This window comes from Neocloeon triangulifer, unplaced genomic scaffold (genome assembly GCF_031216515.1).
Source record: "Neocloeon triangulifer isolate White Clay Creek 2 clone unplaced genomic scaffold, ASM3121651v1 ptg000002l, whole genome shotgun sequence".
NCBI lineage: Eukaryota > Metazoa > Arthropoda > Insecta > Ephemeroptera > Baetidae > Neocloeon > Neocloeon triangulifer.
The window spans coordinates 945,289-966,405 of NW_026775545.1; the positions used below are offsets into that span (position 1 = coordinate 945,289).

The window sequence follows — 21,117 nt, forward strand, 5'->3', positions numbered from 1 at the left end:
AGTCGCCGCATTAAATATTCAATAAGTTTAATGGAAAATGCCTTATTTATCGGAGGGATGGGAAATAATTTGATATAGTTTCCATCGGCATTGATTGGCCAGAGTGCGATTCCAATCGCCACCCTCCTCCTCCACTCTCCCGTACAAAAAGTTAATTTCCTGCGGCCCGCGCGTGCAATATTTATGAAAGGGAAACTTATTATTGCAATGTTTACACCGCACCCAACCACTCTACTATAATATGGTAATGATGAAAAAAAAATCATTGAAAAGCGAATTCAGCCGTTGGCGAGGCAGTGTATTATCATGTATGCGTGTCCTTACACTGCGTGTAATTGACTTTCAAGTTCAACAACACGCTGAATATATAAGCCGGCCGCTTTGTGCGCCTCTCTCTCCATAATAAGAATTAATCTCTGAGCCCGGCCTGTTTACTCAAGTAACTTAAAAGGGGCCTGCTGGGATAATATTTGCTTCGCGGCTCCCATTACCGGCCCTTTCTTCTCTCTCTCTGCTGCAGATTCGTCTCTCAGAAAAGCCTGCAGCCCAGTTTTAATATCTGTATACAAATTATGGCGCGGCGGCGTCCTCGTTTAATTATTTCGATTAAATTCGTCAATTCGCGCGCCAAGAGGGTGAAATAAAGAGAGGAGGGATTCACCGAAAGAGTGGGTTATTATTTTGCTTGGCCGGGCTGCAGGAAAAGACATCATTTTCTACTTGGTTGAATGTACCAATTACGTTTGGGAGGTCTAAAAAAGCATTAGCCATTTAATTAAATTTTTTATCCGCCTTCTTATTACTTGATTAGATTTATAGATTAGATTCTCTCTCTCTCCTCCGCACAGCAGCAGCTTTGTCAGGAAAGTGAAATTGGATTTCTATCCGCACCGTCTCTCGCTAGGACGTTGTAAATTTTTATATTCTCGCCACTTTAATATATAAAAATGGCACTCGTGGAAATTATTATTCTCGGGGCTGATCGAACGAAAGAAAGGGAGGAGGGCAATAGCTGTCCCATCCTGGCTATACGTGCTAGTCTTTGCGAAAGCGGCGGCGGCGGCAGCGGGGTTTTCAATTACTTTTTTGATTGATTTTCAACGTCAAGGGAGAGGACTGTGGGGTGGGGTGGCCAGATAATTGAAGCGTTGATTACGCCAGAAGAGGTGCTGACTACGGCTGAAAGTGAGCCAGCCAGCCCCGCCGACACTCTCATGCTCTCTAACGAGTGTTGCACGCGAATCGCCGCCGAAAGAGAGAGAGAGAGAAAGGCAGGGGCTGCTGATGCTGCGCCGCCTTACATCATCAGCCCAACGTTATTATTTTTTCTGTCAGTGCAACTTTTGAAGTTTTGACGCCTCATCGCCGGCCGGCCTCTCTCTCTCTCTCTTTCCCGGCCGATTCCGCACGAGATAAATTAGACAGGGTAGTGTATTAAAGTTGGAGGAGGAAAATCGGTCGGTGGAAAATTGGATCCCCTGCACGAAAAGCAGGAAAATTGAATCATAATCGGTTATTATTGCCGCAGTGATGAGAAAAAAAATACTAATTTGGCAGCGCTTTAATCTCGCCTTTGTACATGTCAATTGTTGCCAGGGATAAATATAATAAAGGGCGGACCATTTTTTTTATATGCCCTCAAAAAATCAATTATCCTTCCTGCGCAGCTTTTACGACAGAAATCTATCAAAAGCCTTAATTGAATTGTATCCGCCGCCGTTGCCAGACTTTCAATCTCGCTTGCTCTCCCTGCCAGCAAGCAAGCAAGAATCCCTCCAACTTTTTGATTTAACGAACTAATTATTCGACTGTCACTGAACGCGCGGAAAATATAATAATAAAAGTGACACACGCGCGCTGGATGAGAGTTTAATCCTATTAAACTCGCGGGCGATAGACAAAATATACATCGGGCCTCACTCTCGTAATTAGAGAGTCGTGCAATAATTTATTTGTCAATTTGCAGCATGTGTGTGTGCGTGCGTGTGCATGCGAGAGAGTCTATGTGAGTCAGAGAGCGACACACACACACTCGCTGTATTTACTTTCAATTAAATCGAGCCCCTCGTACATTACATGCAATTATAATTTAAAATAAACACCAACGCTGCTGCTCTGGCAGGCTTAATTGACGCAGCCTTTGTTTGCCCCCGTTTCAATGGCTGCTGCTACTGCATGCGCATTGTGACTCGCCCCAATCATGGGCCAGCAGCTAAACGGTAAAATTTATTCAGAGTTACAATTCTAAGAATATTTTTTTCAACACGTTTGTTTCAAAAATTTTCAATTAAATATTATAATATATCTAGAATTTTTTGAAATAACTTATTTAGAGGATTTACATTTTATATTGTATTAAATTAATTTATTTAAGTTAAATTATAAGCTTTCTTTTTTTTTCAAACAATATTTATTTTAAAGTGAAAAATGTTAATTCATAAATTTTTACTCAGCTCCTTATAATACACTAAATCGAATTTATAAGATAATTCCGTCACCTGCTGTTGTGAACTTATTCTTAAATGGAAAAATTGACGTGTTGTTGAACAAGATCAAAATGTACAACTCATAATATTATTTGAAAAGCACGAGTAAATAAAATGGTTAAAAACAATAATTACAAACAATCAAAAGTTTGTATCATTATAATATCAAACAGTAGGGAAGAACTTATAAATTTGGAATATTTATAGCGTTATTAGATGTGAGATTTTTCACATTTTATATTTCAAAGTTGTCTGACCTGACCGAGAGGAGTTCTTTAAAAGCAATCAAACTGAAATTGAGGAAAAAGCACCTCGGATCTGTTTGCTCAGTTTGGGGCGAGAGACGTTATCAGCATCCCATTTGGCTGGCGCGAGAGAGAGAGTGTTGTAAATTGTGTGCAGCGTCGGTGTTGACTTTGGGCCGAGCATTCCCACGTCAAGTTTGTGCCCTCACCTCCATATCTCGCTGAACCTGCCTGCCAGTTTATTTGCGCGACTCCACGAAGAAAGAAAGAGAGAAAGAGCCCCTGTGTTAAGTCGAGGGCTAATTGATTTACAACTTTTTGCTCTTAAATTCACGCCGCATAAAGAAAAGTTTGGAGGGGCGGCGAGAGAAATAAAGAAAAAAAAAAGAGTGGAGAGAGCACTTAGTTTTAATTATCCGCGAGAGAGCGACGCGTCCTCTCTGGCGCGCGAAAGTGGCCCTATGCAAATTTGACCTCCAAAGGGTCACATTCAGCCGATTATCCAATGTGTTCGGAGTTGGGGGCTGTTATTACGCCCACTTGCGCGCAACGGAAGTAGGCGAGCTATCAAATTAACACGATTGTTTGAGTACGCGAGTCGCTCTGGCTCCCAAAAGTATGCGCTTGTGTGCCAAAGGCTCTCCCTAGCTGTGTGTATAAGCTTATCAAAAAAGAAGAGAAGAAGTGCGAGTTGGCTCAAGAATAAGACGAAGCTAAATAATAGGGATCCTTGTGCTGTGTGTGTTTGTCCAGGTTGTGTGCGCACATCTTCGGCAGATGGTGTAAAGGCGATTATAGCAAACAAACCGGCTGGGTTTATTTGTTGAAAATCTTGCTCACAAGAGATGTGAATTTCTCAAAGGACGAAAAGTGCACTTCCGACCACCGAGGGAGATAAAACCAACAGTGAAAGTTTTATTCATGAAATTGAAAACACACAACATTGAGTAAAAAAAGGAATGAAATATATATTGTTTATTATTGTAATATGCAAACAATAGTTTAAAATTTTTCAAATCTACTTTACATTGGGAAAATTTTAGAGAAAGATATCGAGTAATTAATTAAATAAAAATTTAGCAATTCGATAAATGGAAATTACGATAATCAATAAGCCGATTTTTTTTTAATTTATGCTCATCACTCAATATTATTATTTTATTTTATTAACTTATTTTTTTGCTCTTTTATTTTACACTAAAGTTGCAATCCAGAATTTTGTTCATATTTATTTTTTCGAAATTATTTTCAAATTCCACTAGGTTAATTTGATCGAGTCTAAGTGGTTGTTAAATTTAGCCCCTGCACAAACTCTCCCCAAGTGGTGGCCGGGCGGGCACTTGAGGCAGGACATTTTGAAGTTCAAACGAGAGGCGAAACTTTTGACTCAATTGACTTTTGCCGCTTTATCGAGTTACCCCGCGCGTATACATGTATTAGGTTATTGAAACTCGATCCGCGCTCGCTCGCTCGCTCGCATGCAGCGGCCGCTCTAGCTCGGTATATGGAGAGATGCCACCCCCGGTGAAATCGAATCCCCTGATTGAATTTGCTTATTCAGTCAAGCACCACGCAATTACGCACTTAGCTCGATCGACAATATCGCCGCCGCGCGTATAATGAACTCATGAAGCGGGCCGACTACTCAAATGGCCGCGCCGAAATTAAACGCTCAAAATGGAAAATTGGCTGGCGGTGTTTCCATTATCTGCCTCCCTGCGCGCCTTGATATTTTATAATTATACGCACACATGGCGGCGGTCGGATTAAAATAAGCTTTAATTAATAAGAGATTGGGTTTTGCGCGCACATAATACGATATTGCTACAAAGGCTGGCTGGCTGGCGAGAGAGGGGTGTCATTATATTAGAGCGACTCGGCGCGTTTAATCTGGCGCGTTCTGCAATCAAGCGTATACTCGCCGAGTAATTGCAATCCAGAGAGAGAGAAGGCTCTGTTTTAGATTGCCTCGGCCAACCCACCTCTTTTTCAGCCACCCCTTTCGAAAGAAGCAAGGCCTGGGGAGGAAATTAGGAAGATTCATGCCACCCCCGCCTTAATTCTCGCCAGCCAATTTTATATACTTTTGTTATTGAGCCATAAATTCTTACTTTTGTTGTCTTTAGTTAATTAAAGTGGCTCGCGTGTATTTACACCGCTTTAATTCGTTTAATTGGCTTTTTAATTAAAAACCGGCGCTTGTCGCTCGATTCAATCCGTGATGCGCCGCATTTTCTTCAAAAGTGAAAGTTGTTTTTCAATTAAGATCTCCATCCGTGTTATTATCAGCGGCAAATCTCTCCCCCTGAGAGCATGAGAAAGGAGAGGAGGCAAAATGAATTTTAGCGCTTTAGCCGGGGCGGATAAAAAAATTGCGGTGGCCTTTTTCCGACGAAAAGTAATTTTGGAGAGGGTGAAAATAATGTAAAAAAAGCGTCAGAAAATGAGAATCCCATAGTTAAAATCCTGATAGATCATTACGATAAGATTCAAGCCTCTTTTTTTTTTAGAAAATTGTTTTTATGGACAATAATTGAGCTGCAAAAGAAATTGCAAACTTTGGAAAATTTAAATTTGTTGATGTGATTATGAACTTAATGATAAAATCTCCCAAGTATCTTACGAATGTTTATTAATTTTTTTAAGCTTTTCAGATTTTTTAAAGGCTGCAATAATTACTTTTGAATTTAATAAAATATTTGACAAATTTATCAAAAATTTAAAGTTTTTTTCATCAACCATTATTTTCAGTCAAATTTTAAAATAAAATTCATTACTAGAGCAGGGCCTTTCAGATTTGAAGCTACCAGCAATGATTAAAATTGGCCTCTGAAGAGTTCCACACTCCAAACACAAATTATGTTTGTGCGGTTGAGAGACAGAATTAGAAATAAATCTAATTAAGTCTGCTCTCGAGAGAAGAAGTTGTACAAATTAGTCTGGGGGTCTGAATTTAATTGCTCGGATCGCGAGTGCATGAAATTTTGATTCGCTTAAGATTCGGGGCATGTGTTTAATTATACAGAGCGGGCATCATCTTTTATTTCATTTCCCCTATCGCACTCTGCGAAAATTGGATGGCAGCCCCTTTGTGCTGCTGCTGCTGCTGCAGTCCTCCCACGTTGTTAATATCGCACCAGGCATCATTCCACCTCTCCACCGCCGACCGCCGCCGCCGTCGCTTCTCCTCCGCCAAACTAATTACATTATTGACTATTGTGACGTTACAAAACCAATTTTGTGGTAGCGAGCGAGAGTGAGGGGCTCTGCGGATTCCTAAACGCCGCCGCTTGATGGGAATTATTTTATAACACGCGCCAGTCTTCGTTATATACGCACGCATTTGTGTATTATGATTAGGAAAATGAGTCATGAAACGCACTCCTTAATTGCAAACTTCAATTTCGCCAAATTGACTGCCGCTCTAATGGCTCCGAATTTAATTAATTTTTTTACCCGAGCGCTGCCGCTGTTTCGTTATAATTACAATTCCTCCCCGCTCGGTTATTCCATTGAGTGCTCGTGCATGTTTATTTCAGCATGTACAATTTATTTTTTGCGAAGACGGAATTGATTCGAAACGGCAAAAGCAAATAATTGTATTGGCTTCTTCTTCGTTTTCCGCGGTGGAACGGTAAAAAAATATCGCCGGAGTTGATTAAAAAAGGAGTTTGGCGCGCGCGATGTAATCAAAACCAATAAAAATTATCAAGGGAATACAAAGGCAAGCAGCAGGTAATTCTTCGGGAAATGGAACTCTCCCTTTTGCGGCGCCGCCTGCATTCAGTCGTATAATTAAAAAATTGATTCTCTCTCTCTCTCTCGTGCTATACTGAGGGACATAACTTTGCAAAAAGCAATCTGCGGGCCCGAGATGAAACTTGACTACGTGCTGGTGTAATCGAAATTGCGTGCTGTTGTGGAAACCACATTTATAAAGGTTATAATTGCATTTATTCCGGCGGCACCAACCCCTTTTGTGATTAGGAAGCGTTTTTTTCCCATATTAAAAAAGTGCTGCGATTCTTTTGTGCGCGCGCCGAGATAATGAAAGTTCGCGAAAAAAATGAGAGTTTGAAAGGCCTCGCCACGTTGCTAAGCAAAAATGAGAAGGACTGATTTGAGCCACTCAACGTCAATGAAAATGAACTGCCTATTATAGAGATCGCGGGGCTCACAATTGAGAATCCACTCAGAAATTTTTCAATATTCATTCAATTTCCCTTGCGATCGGAAGAAGAAGTTCGTATTTTTTCTGTATAAATAAATGCTGGTAATTCTGGTATTATGAGGGTAATAAAATTGTTACATATTTTTTTGCCGTAAATATTTCAGCAACTTGAAAATTTGATTGGAAAATTTGTATAGAAGCCTTTTTTCTTTTAAATTTGACAATAAATTTTTTTATTTTAATTTAACAGAGAGGTTTGTTCTATTTAAATTTAAGTGCCCCAATATTCTTAATAATATAAGACCGCATTTGCTCAATATTTAAAACGATTTTAAAGAAACATAAAGAAGAAGTTTTTGCTGAATAAGCAGTCTCTGCTTTTCTTTGTCGGTTTAATTTTTATCAACTTTCTTAATATACAGAAATGTGACAAATATTTTGCTTTTTTATTAGCAATAAAATCAACTTACGAAATCATCGAGGTAAAGCAGAATTAAAATTAAATTTGGTATTTAATAAAAAATTTCTGTTTCTCTAAAATCACAAAATTGGCCCGCTTGAAAAAATTATTAATTTTGTCTCAATTTTCCCTCCATTTCTTTACTTTTTACTTGCTTTGTTCAAATTTTCCATATGGTTGAGATTATTGGTTTCTTTCATTAATTCTTAAAAGAAATCTGGAAATGTTTTCTGCCGAAAATCCAAACCATATGTGTGTGGCAATCTGACCGCTGCTCACCCTTTCGAGTCTTTCGCCTGTAGGAAAACAAAAGTGGCCAGCTCTGCTCTCTGGACCACCAAACAGGACTCGCTACGGGTGGTCTGCTTTTGAGACACATTTTTGCTAATCGTGAAAGCAAACACTAAACAAGGGCAGCAGCATCCTCGACGGATCTACAAGTGGTTCCGGTGTATCAGAGAGAGAGAAAGCCTGGGGTGGGCGAGGTCTTTATCTTGTGACAGCCACTCGAGAGCTCCACGGCTGAATGACATTTCGAGTGCAGCGCGCAGCAATCTTCCCCAACCGGTTTAAATAAACATTTTCCGTCGTCATCTGAAGAAGAGAGGCAGGCGCACTCCCTTAATTTAGCTGCACTCGTCTCTCGCATCAAGGCTTGATTGTGTGCCTTTGACACGGCCAATCAGCTCAAGATTCCTAGCAGATATAATAATATTTCTGAGTTACTTTCAAAATGATATGGAAATAAATATACTCAGGAAAAATTCGCTTATATGATTTTTAAATGGCCTTTGGCAATAATAATGACAATGACAATGGATTTCTGAAAATTAATTAATTTTGATTTAAACTTTGCGAATAGTAAAAAAAAAAAACTGGTGGCCGTCAATATAGAGCTATTATTTCAGTCAGTTTATTTACTGAAGTTTAATGAGATAATTAAAGCAATAAAATTTTATTCAATTTAGTTTTTTTATATAAATTAGATTTAAACCCCAATTTTTGAGCTAATTATGCTTATAAAATTGAAAACAGGCCTTCAAAGTCTCCATTTTTGATAACAAAAAATTGACGTTCCCCCAGTCTGGAGAGAAAATTGAATTGAAAATCCCTGCCTTGAGTGATGCGTTCCTTGGCGATCCAATTTAGATTTGGAAACTGGCAAGTTTTTTGGCAGAATATGTATAGATTGGAGGAAAAGGCCCAGCCGGCGGCGGTGATTTTTGCCACAATGAGAAAGGAGCATCTTTGGCGATTCCATAATTCATGCTCTTATCATGTGTTTTGCTGGCGCCTAACGTCATTGTGGTCGGCCGCATAATCTCGACGTGCCCCTGTTTGGGCCACATAAAGAGAAAGATGAAAAGTCTCTCCCCCCTTTTCTGGCCCAAAGTTATGTGCGCGCCACGCTGTTTTATCATATTTATCCGTCAACATTAATGGAAATTTCAATCTATAAAAGGCCCTGCTATACTCTCTGTGAAAAATGCGCATGATGTATGGATTCAATTTTGCTTTCTTATGCCTAGCCGGCGAGCGAGGAATTCATTCTCTGCACGCCGTAGCTCAACGGCAACAATTGCAATTTGATAGCGCGCCCTTTTTTTAGTCGTCTCTACAATCTCTGGCAATCTCTCTGGTAAAAAATGGACCAAAGATTCCATTCCAGTTGAGGAATTGAACAATAACAACATAAGCGTCTTTAATAAGTATCTGATTGTATCTGATTTTTGTGATTTCTATACGAAGATAGTTTTGCCGCAAACAGAAAATCTACATCGGTATTATAACAATTATTTAAGTTCTTAAATTTAAATCTTCCAAGAACAGTATTTAAAATATATTTATTTTTATCAATACTGAGAAGACTGAGAAGAATAAATAATAAATATAATAAAAACTTATTTAATGCAATCTTTTCTTGCGTTTGTAATATTATAAATTAAATGATTATAAACGTTGTTTTATGTTTTATATAAAATTGTTAAACTTATTTGAATGAGATTTTTTTTATTTATTTACGATTTTCTAACAAATAAATATTGTACTCGAGAGTTGAACCAATTGAAAGTAATAATGCAGGTTATCACCTTATTTTTGTCTTGTAACATCGGTTACTACAGAGGCGCAGGTTCTGAAATTTTCTATGTTATTCTGATTCAAATTCAAAGTTATGAGTAGACAAAAAATATTACTATTCGATAAAATTCATCAAAACAAAAAATTTTGAACAAAATCTATTTATTTAAAAACTATCTAACTAAAAAATCAACTTATTGGTCAACTATGTTGTAAATATGTAAACACAAATAATTTGAAACATCCTGCAAGCAGACTTTTTTATTAGTATATCAGTTGTGGACAAAATATTATTTCTTCTTTACACAAATAAAAAACAGCTTTGAGTAAAATTATGCCATCATTAACATTTGTACAATTTCCATCAAGAATAAAAAGGAAGCAAGCTAGATTTCGTAATAGGAAAAGTACAATCAGAGATCTTTTCCAGCCGCGCATTTCCCAAGATTTTATCCTCCTGCATTAATATGAAGAGAAAGGCAATTTTCTGGAATCTCCGTAGAACTTCTTCTCATTACTCAGCGGTTTCAAAAGCAACAAATGGACGTGCGGAAAGAGATACTGCGCAAGAAAGCATTTCCCCAGAAGACACACAATTGCGATTAGTGCCTGCATCCTCTCGGTGCATCTAATGGAGGCGCTGAAAGAAACCAGAGCACCACGTCTTTTTTCTAATACATATAAAACCGCACCGCACACACGTATATAAATTTAATATCGATTTGGCAGCGAGAGCAGCCATTGTTTTTTCACTCGCCGTGCTGGGGCGCAAACAATTCCGCCGGGGATTTAGCTATTGCTTTAATGAATAACACACGATTACCGCTAGTGTACAGGGGAAGACATTACACTACCCCAGATGCGTCGCCATGGCAACCCTCGGTGGCAACTTTTAATCTCTTGATGGAGCAACACTGGCCATTTAGCGGCGGCCACCTTCCTTAAAAATACAATTTCCTCTCTTCGGCAGGAGAGAGAGAAAAAAAAACAGCAGAGAGCTTTATTGCTCGGCCAATCCGCCCTGATTGCTGGCCAGATCAAATTTGGCGAGGCTTAATTAAAATTAGCAGCGCAATTTCGCCAGAACCTTTCTTCCAAACAGTTGCTTTAATTGGTGTCTCTTTTTTCTTGGTGTTGACAGGTGTCCGCGGAGGCAGGATGACGATGGACGTGAAGGCGGAACCGCAACATAACAAGGGCTCACAAGAGTGTGCTGGATGTGGGAAGCGCATCACTGAAAGGTAAAATATTCTTTTAAAGTAATTGTCGGATCATTTGCATAGCTAACTATATAAAATTTACCCAAATTAATGTAATTTTTAGTAATTTTGAATATCAATTTTATAAAATACTATTAATGATATTATTATTAATGTCGATTTTTATGAACACTTTAATTAAATATTTAATTGTTTTTAATCATTAAATGTATTTATTTTATATTTATTAAGACTTAAAATTCTTTTAATCTAATGTATCTACGCACAAACCTGTAAATCCTGATATTATTGTAAAAATGTAATTGGAAATGAAGCGATCGAGCTTTTCCTCGTTGCAGAAAAATTGTTTTTATTCATATGGCCATTTGTTTTTGACCATTTGTTTTTGAATAAAAACAATTTTTCTGCAACGAGGAAAAGCCCGATCGCTTCATTTCCATGATCATCTCCTCGAGTGTCAACTTCTTCAAACAAAAATGTAATTGTTTAAAATTTAAATTTTTTGTCAGGATATCATATTATTTGTCAATAAGGCGCAGAATTGCAAATACGTCAATATACAACTTTTCTGGAATTATTTACTGGCTGTTTCAATTAATGATGTTGAATAATTACAATACATGAAACATTATAAAATTAATGAATTAAATTTACAAAATTTAGTGATTTATAAATGAATTTACTTTTTGAAGAATGTGACTAATTGTGAATGGAGAATAATTATTACTGATAAAAATATTTGATAAACCAAAAATTATTAAAAAAGGAGAAATTAGTTATTAAAAATTTATTATTCTTTTAATATAAAAAATGTGTATAATCTTTACAGATTCCTTCTGCAAGCGTTAGACAGATACTGGCATGAAGATTGCCTCAAGTGTGGATGCTGTGACTGCAGACTAGGCGAGGTCGGCTCAACTTTGTACACAAAAGCGAATCTCATTCTCTGTCGCAGAGATTACCTCAGGTTGGTGAATGAAATTTACAATCAAAAATGAATCAGTTGGAAAGCTATTTTGGTCAAAATCAAATTCATATCAAGTCGTTATTTGAAGTCAATCGTATAGGTTGACATTCAAATTGTTAAAACCAACACTTTAAAACTGAACAAAAATTTTAGTAAAACACAAATCTCCATTAAACTTTTTTAGTTTAAACTGACTTGTTTCAAAACCTTTTTTGCACTTTGCCGCTGATGATTAATATTAATATTTAATTGTTTTTGTTAAAGAAAGACTTTTTCTTCGCCTTATCAAATTCTGTTTTTTTGAAAATTAAATTACCTTCACTCATCTTCTGTTCTCTAACATTTGAATCCAATTTGTCTGCAGGTTATTTGGAAACACAGGCTACTGCGCAGCTTGTGCGAAAGTGATCCCCGCGTTCGAGATGGTGATGCGCGCCCGGTCCAACGTGTACCACCTCGAGTGCTTCGCCTGTCAGCAGTGCAATCACAGGTGAGTTCGCAGCCCTCAAATTGCTCCCTTTCTTTTTATTTGAATTATTAAAAGCGCGGTCCGGCTGACATCGGAATTGCGGCGCGGATTTCACTGCAAAGCCATAAAACGCAGGGCCCGGGAAATATTTAAAAGAAAAGGTCTCAAAGTCGTAAAACAAAAGTGTCCAGGCCATGCAAAACGCGGAGAGGAACATTGATTTGATGGAGTCTTGGATTTATGGGCACGCCATGCAGTCTCTCTCTCTCTCTCCTCATGATTTAGTAATGCATCTGGGCCGATTTAAATTTCCATTTGTCCATTCAGCGCAAATGTATTGGACTTCAAAAGGAGGAGCCATTCTCATCAGATATATGGCAGACAGTTTGAAAGAATATCTCGGGGAGCAGGAAACTTTTATGGCCGCCTGTATATAAGTCGTTCTTTCTTTATGTAATATAAAAACGTATTAGAAATAAAAGTTTTGCTGTATATCTCCAACTGCCGCTATAGTCGGGCGAGGAAAAAAGGGAAACACGGTTACAGATACATAAATTGCTGTGTGCGATGGAATCAATAAAACGCTTCACATATTATACAATCGGCCGGAATTTTTTTAAGTGAACATCACTCGGCGTTATTACGCTCGTGTAAAGTGAAGCAAAGTGTACTTTGTTTGTGTGCGAAATGCAGCTTATTTCTCTCCAACGTTGTAATAAATAAGGAGCACATTTTCAATTTGAGCCCGGGTTACGGCCGAGAACAATAACGTGGAGCGGCGAAAACCTTCTTCCGTCGCAGATATGAAAATTATACCGCGCGCGCCATGTGCTGTTTGCAATATTGCTTCTTGACACTACACACTTTTGCCCATTTAAGCGATAATATTATACGTCGCATTTCGAACAAGAGAAAATCGAAATCTCACACGAGCCTATACCAAAATTACGTGCAAATTACCTTTTTATGGGGATTATTTACCTATGCATAGCTCAAAATACAAAATTTTTCATTGAATATGGTTTTTTATTTAATTCAAAGCCTTTCAAAAATAAAATGACGTTCAAAACTTAATTTAACTAATAAATTTTGCTTGATAATCATTGCTTAACAAATCAGATTAAATAAATAAAAGTAATAATAATATTAACAAAGCCCTCACTTTATTTATTCAAATTATTGGAATTTAACTTTTAAAAATGCTCTGAATATCTTTAAAAAAATGAACCAATCTCAGTCCTTCACGGCTCTGCATTGGGAATTTTATTCAAACTTGTTTAATATCACGGCTTTTGTCAGTTCAATTTCCGCGCATTGCTTATTAATGAAGTGCGAACCGGTCAAATCTGGAGCCGCATACGTTGCGGAAGAGGTGTGTGTGCCATCTTTTCGATTTCATTTCATGCACACACTCTGTTGGCGCGCGCCGAGCCGTGCATTCGCACTAAGAAATCCAATTTGATTTCCATGAATATTGAATGGACAAATCTAATATCAGCTGCCGGCGGGCGAGTCGAGGCTGAAGAGAGAAAATGAAAGATGCTCACGCGATTACTCGGCTGCATTATGGATGGGCTTAATAATTTCAATTTATCGCTGCAGTGATTAATTGGAAAGCAAGGAAAGGTGTGCATTTTTGCGAGAGGATGAATGAAAACGGTCATTGCGCAAAAGCAGGCAGGTGTCCCTGCCGGCGGCGGCCCCAAAGTCTTGTGTGATTTCCCAGAAGGCCGCTAAATGTTTTGCCAGACGTACCTACCAACTCGCGGCGCAAGCCCGACCGGCGCCTTCCTCTCTCCTCGGTACACAGATCCATTTCAATCTCCCAGTAATAGCAATATCACAAAACTACTTTATACGCCACCTCGAGTGTGCGGCCCTCCAACTTTCTTTCTCTACTTTCGGCGAGAGAGAGTGCAAAGGCAGCTCCGGGCCTGAGAATTAATATCGAAAAAAGCACTTAACGAAATTGTGTGTCAGAAATTTAATCAATACACCTGAATTATGTATCGGGGAAATATTATACGGCTTTACTTAAGAGTCCAGAAGAACTTGCTGGAATGGAAAACTCTAAAATTTGAAGGAAGGGTTTTTTTTAAATAGCCCGAAATAACCGAGAGTATGAATTACTGTATTTTCTGCAACTACTGTGTGAAATTAAGAAAAAAAAAATTTATCTTCTTAAACACTATAACTATACATTTTTATTCTTTTGAATGAAAGTGCTTCACAATCAAGTTAGCTTACGCCAAGTTTTGAAATTAAATCAAGTATCGACGAAAAAACCAAACTTATTTAGGATTAAATTGTTTACATATTTTCTTCTATTAATTCATAATATTTCATCTCAGAAGCAGAAAACATAATCTAAATACATGTAAAATAACGAATAAAATTGTTTAAACTAAAAATGATTTGATAAATGAAAGAATATAATATAATTTAAATAAAATACCTTTTTAAATGACAGTATATTATTGAAGAAAAAGCAAATAATAAAAATTCAAGGTAATATCAGCGCAGGAATAACAATTTCATTTTCATCTGTCACTTAATTTAAAGAATATATAAAATTTTGAAACTGCCTCTGGTGATTATAACACACATTAAATTTAAAAATAAATAATTTTAATACAATTACACAATATTGTATTTGTTAAAATTAACTTTTATAGGTTTTTCCTGATTACACATATATTTTAAATTTTGGTATTGTAATATTTTCTAATAATCAATTACATTGTATATTAGTTATTTACTTAAATCAAGAGAATTACAAAAAAATTATTTCCTTGTTTAATTTATATTTTAATAAGTATATCATAAACCCCAGTACTGGCAAATGATCAATTAAAATTGAGTTCACATCTACTGGATGTTATTTTGATATAGGGATAGGAAACAATCATAAATATATTATGAATTTAGATGCTCAAACTCTCTTGGAGTAATCAGTAATTATCTCTGTTACTTTTAATTGCTTTAGGAAAATTAGTGAAATGAAACATGAATCAACTTTTATTAATGTGACTCTCAAAACATTTAAAAATCAACCTCTCAGCGACTTATTCAAGTTAAATAAACCGCGTGGATTACACAGAAAATTTGAAAACTACCACAAAGATTTTATTGTTCAAAAATTAATTTAGACGTTTTTATATAGTTATAATATCTATAAAATAATAACCATTCAACTATTTTATTTAGAGGAATTTATACATACCTATAATAGAGTTCAAAGTTAACGTACATTTTGGAATTCTGAACTTCATTTCAAATACACCTCCATTAAGTGACTAGAAATTTAAGCAATGCGAATATCAGAAAAGTTTATTATGAGAGGGTGCATTGCGTATATAAAAAGTGAAAAATTCAGACGGGCACTGTCGGAAAATTATGCGTTGTTTAATTAGGGTTTAGTGCAAAATGAAAAATAAAAAGGGCGAAATTAAAAACGGCGGAGAGTGAGAGAGAGAAGGAAATAATAAAAATCTTGACAAGCGAGCGCGGCCGAGAACAATAAAAAGCGGCGGCCCCGTATTAAAATAAATGCAGCAGCATGGGAGGGCCAAACAAAGGGGGTTAGCAAAGTAATTAGTTACGAGGCTCGGAAAATATTAAAGCCATCTTAATGAAATGGGGATTTGCTACCTTTGTTCGGCGCGCACACGCGAAAACGCGCCTTTTTCGCCGCGCGCTCCATTTCACGGGGCACAAAAAAAATCCAATTATCATTATTATTTTACATCAGCACCTAGCAAAATAAAAGGAAACGCACACGGCGGCGCCAGCTATTCATTACATTTCAGCAAACTTTTGTTCGCCGCCCTCGACGCCGGGCGAATGTTTATTCTGGCGGAGGGAACGGCGCGCTAATTAATTAAAACTTTTTAATGATTTATTTGCGCTGCGATTTAATTCTTTGAGTTTGACGCGCTAATTAAAATTCGCCCGTTTGCTCGCAGGTTTTGCGTCGGCGACCGGTTCTACTTGTGCGAGAACAAAATCCTGTGCGAGTACGACTACGAGGAGCGACTCGTGTTCGCCAACATGGCCTACAACCCTTCCAGTCTGGCCCACCTGAAGCGACAAGCAAGCCAACTGCCGGTAAGGTACTCTCCCTTTTTTAGCCTTATTTTAGCCTCACATTCACTATAACGCGACATCCAGCTACACGAAAAATTCAAGAGTGAGCCAAAATTTATCCTCAACTTTTAATTAAAAATGGAATCAAGGGGATAAAAATAAAATTTAACCAGCTTTCAAGTAAAAGAATTTACCGATAATTCTTCTTTTCTCCAAGGGCTGCGCATCCCAAAATTATGTTGGTACACGGCTGCCGTCAGAGCCATGGGGCCTTATGGCTCGGGCGGAAGACATCTTTTTTTTTGGCCAACATAATAGAGCTGATGCTCGGCCTTTGCTTTTCTCCTTAATTTTCCAATATTTGTTTAAAAAAATAAAAATTAATTTAAATTAACGTAGAAATAAATAATCAAAGAATAGGCTGGATGAATTTATCTGTCCTCTAGATGAACCTATAAATTTTTCATTCATCACCTAATTAATATTATAAATTAATATACACATGAAATAATTCATTATTCTGAAGATTCGTTGTTAAAAAAAGTAAAATTTTTTTGATTTATAACAATTAGAAATTGCTGCCAACTAAACAATCAAATTTAAAAAATCTGGTAAAATAAAGGCACAATTTTTCCCCACAATCATTCTTAATTTATGAAATTTTCTTAATTTTTTTTTTTACTGATTTTCAATAAGGAATCTGATGCATTAGAGACGAGATGACACCCCGTTGCTCGTCTGCATCTTGATAGAAATTCTTTTGTAAGTTTGAACTCCGTCAACGTCCCGTATCTTTGGTGTGTTGTGTATGTCATATTCCGCACGGCAGTTTAGCAATTTGTAAGCAATGCTCATTCGCAGCGAGTACACGTCATAAATTACGCAAGTTGGTGTGTAATAAAGGAACATGTCATATTATAACGCCTTGCTCGGCTCTCACACTCATAACACACAGCAGCACCAAGTTATTAGCTAATTCTTGAGCGGCGTGAGGGATGACGTGTTAAATTAAATTCTCGTCTCGCGCGCGCCCCGCCAGTACACACGAAACGCGGCGCGCGAGCGTGGCCTAATGAAATTCCGATTTCATAAAAAAGGCAGGCATTCTTGCATTTTATTAAAATGCCCTCGCCGTCAGCGAAAATAATTACAGCGTATTAATCAAGGTGATAATTACGCGGCGCTTATTACCAGCGAACACGAGTTATATTTCATTTTCACAACACACACCCCCTTGCTTGGGAGGCTCCCTCAAGGTTGGAACCTCTCTTGTTATTTCTATCTGCAGAGAAACTGCCCAAAGATGACCTTAGCGCTAATTTAAGAAAAACACTAAGATTGGTGGAGTTAGTTAAGATTTTTAAATCTCCCAAAAAATTTATACATTTAATACTGAGAAGCTTTAAAAATCATTTTTCCCTTTTTAGAAAATTAATTGAATCACAATTAATTTGATATCTGATTCAGTTATTTTGCCACAATCTAGCAGAATCCCTATAAAGGCAATTTTTTTTCAAAATTTATTGAAGTGAAATAAAATTCACATAGATAATTAAATTTCTTAATTGTTTTACAGTCTGTTTTTTTTTTTTTTTTTTTTATTAATTTTTGACTTATTTTATTACATTGGACTTATTTAATACGTAAATATCTATTGTTGGATTGAAACATGGATCAAATTAAAGTGAAAAAATTTAAAAATTTATTTCACAGTTTGATAAATTGATTGATAATTTAATAAAAATAATAACAAGAGGAGAGAATTTTTGTTATTTTTGTTTGATAGTAATTAATTTCTACCTTGCGAAGTTAAGACTGAAAATTAATTTAGGACCACACTCTGAGAGGTTTTGAATTAAGTGGGTCTCTTCCGTCGTAGGAAAGGGCTTGTTTCATCTCTGGTGTTTCGAAGCGCTTGCTCGCTCGCTCGCCAACCACTCAAATTTTAATGAAATTGTCCAAAATCCACGAGTGCACTTCAGCATGGTCGGCCGTGTGCTGCAAAGGCAAGAAAACTAATAAACGCGCTGCAGCATTATTAGAAACACTAACCGGATGTTAGTGGCCTAACTTTCAGGGGGTGTTACACTACACACACATCATACTCTCAGCCACGAGGATGTTAATTAAACCAGCCTTTGTAACTGAATACAGTCGACAAGCATTCCACGGGCCTCTCACTCAGAGGGATGGTTCTGTGCGCGCCTCATTGGCATTCACAGTTACAATTTCCAGAGACGTACGCGTGGTTCTGCAACTTCAAAGGTTCTTTTTTCCTGGAATATAGCGAAACAGCTTTCAATTCATATAATGACGACTGAGAAAATTAAAAAAAAAACAATTAAATTAATGTAAAATATGTACATAATGTAAAGAAATTCCTCTAATAATTTTTGTTTAAAATGTAAAAAAAATGTGTCAACCAACCGATATCAAAAAACATTTAAGGGAACATTTTTGCTTTGCGCTACAAACAATATCCTCTAGTTTCTTGCATATTTTTATTTGATATGAATGTCATGAAGCATCCTGTATTAGAACTCCAAAATATTATTATTGGCATTTGTGGTAAAATAATGAAGATTTATTGTAATTAATTAAGTCGGAATCATATGACGAAAACATTCTCTCAACCACTTGATGAAACGCACATATATGTATGTGTTTAATCTTACATTTACATTACAATTGGCGTCAGGTTTTACTTATAGTATGTTTAAAATTTCAACTAATAAGAACTAGTAAAATCTCTAAAAAGTCAAAATAAAATAAAGATTTTTAAATTAAATTATAAACTATAATAAAATATAAAAAATTAAAATATTTAATGTATTAAATTTTATCAAAATCAATGGTTGTGAAAAATTATAAAACCAGTTTTGATTTTTTTTTTTTTTTATTGTATTGTCATTCAATTGTACAAATACGATACATAAGCACTTGACTGATAAATTAAATTATCAATTTTATCGCTAGGAATTACTTGTTTTAAAGCGTTATGCAACCCAAATGCAGACGTGCCACGCCGGTTGCATATCCAGCAAAGTGGAAAGAGGAGCCGACGAAACCTTTCAAGACCCTCTTGCTTTTCCGCCGTAAGAAAAAGATCGCGAGCGTTCCGAGCAGCGCGGGCGGCCAAATAATTAAATTCGAGCACAAAAGATTGGAAGCCCCGAGATTGGTCTGATTAAAAAAGCGGCCGTGGCTGCTGAGGGTGATTGTTATAAACGCCATAAAGGTCGCTGGCTGCTCGTCATTTGGCGTATCTTCATCATCAAAAAGGCAGCAGCTCCTCTGGCGGTGCGCGGTCGGCGCTGTGTAATAACCGCCGCCCACCCCCGACTGAATAACGCCGCCGCCGCCGCCGCACAGTTATACACACCATCAATAATAATGACCGCGCTAACGAGATGGAGCGCCTATCGGGTGTCACTCATTCCGACAGGCGCCCGTAATTATTTATCCGACACTAACAGCCATGGTAAACGACGAGAGAGCGAGCGAGAACGAGCCGGGCACCAGAGAAACCCGTATCAAAACAGACAGACGTGTCACAAAGCTCAAAAGGAATTAATGGCACATTTTATAATGTGCACAATAACGCGAGAGCGAGCAAAGCGCGCCCACCCATCCGACAAAGGCACAGCAATCTCGGATTTTAATGAGGCGTCACTCGTTGTCCTCGCCTGCAATTATACCCTCGTCGCCTCTCAGTTTCACACTCATTGTAAGCCAAATAGTTCTGGTCCGAAAATGGTTAAAGAGTCCTAGAAATATATAATTTAATCTGGGGATTTATTCACAAAACAATTTTTATTTTCAAAAATCCATTTACTTTAAAAAAAAAAGAAATAAATAAATGTAAAGTGCCTCAAGAGCTATAAAAAAACGTTAATTATTTATCATAAAATTGATATTGTTGTTGGATTGACAGCATTTTATTAAATGCAACCACAAAAAGAACTTTTAGTTTCATATTTATTAATGTATCACCGGGTATTCTCTGCCGAAATACATCATCCATAAATTCAATAAACTATAAATTACTTTAATTACTTAAATAATATTCACTTTTATCAACAATTTCTATATAAACTAAAATCATGGAAGTCAATATTTCATTATTTATAGCTGTTTCGCAATTGGTGGCATAATCAATATACTTTTGATAAGTAATTTCCTTGGCACATTGTAATATTATTTTGCAATAATTAATGTGATTAACTCATTTAAAATCCTTTCTAAATATAAGTCACACTGAAGAAACTTAATATATTTGTAAAGACAAATTAATTAATATTTATACTTGAATCTTATAATATTTCATAACAGAGAGGTATATTCAAGAGCAGTTTGTCGAGTTCTAACTATCAATTGATTCTTGATTCTTCAAATGAGCATTGATGGGCTGTTTATAAATATAATATTTAACGCAAAAATTACACATGAACGAGATATGTTGTTAAAAAAATCTATGAAAATTAAAATTTTTTCTGATATTAATGTCAAATGTTAAATTTAAACATATTTATTTATATAACCACATAATTAAATTAAAAAAAATATACAATATATATAAATTTAAATAAAAAATAATTATTCTTATTTTACTTTGAACTTTAAAATTGGACCTCTTTTTTACATTCTTATATTTCTTTATTGGGATAATTTATAAAATCTGTCATACACATAACAAAATTTTTCTTAATTTGAAAATTAATTTTAAATTTTTACAGACGCATTGTATGGATGAAAATGAAGATCAATTAACAAAAATAAAATCGGACGTTTAAAATCCTATGTGAAATTAATTCTATTCACAATGATCCGTTTCCACAAAGAAAATATTTAAATACGTATTTGAAAAACACAGTTTGCAAAAATTTATTCCTTTGGCTCACTCTCATTGCTGCCACTTTTAACTGCGGCGTCCA

At 36.4% G+C, this 21,117-nt stretch overlaps 1 protein-coding gene across 5 annotated transcripts in view; it reads left to right on the forward strand.

Moving 5' to 3' along the window:
* Positions 1-21,117, forward strand: part of LOC132205091 (LIM domain only protein 3-like) — a 51,455-nt gene that overhangs the window by 28,298 nt on the left and 2,040 nt on the right. For 2 of the 5 annotated variants that reach the window (XM_059633955.1, XM_059633953.1), the window contains exons 2-5: positions 10,583-10,682; positions 11,491-11,628; positions 11,993-12,118; positions 16,063-16,204. In XM_059633955.1, the coding sequence (XP_059489938.1) occupies positions 10,600-10,682; positions 11,491-11,628; positions 11,993-12,118; positions 16,063-16,204 (489 nt within the window). In that variant the 5' untranslated portion in view covers positions 10,583-10,599. Of the gene's footprint in view, positions 1-3,159; positions 6,672-10,582; positions 10,683-11,490; positions 11,629-11,992; positions 12,119-16,062; positions 16,210-21,117 lie in introns of those variants that run through there. The other 3 variants (XM_059633954.1, XM_059633956.1, XM_059633957.1) reach the window with 3 other exon arrangements.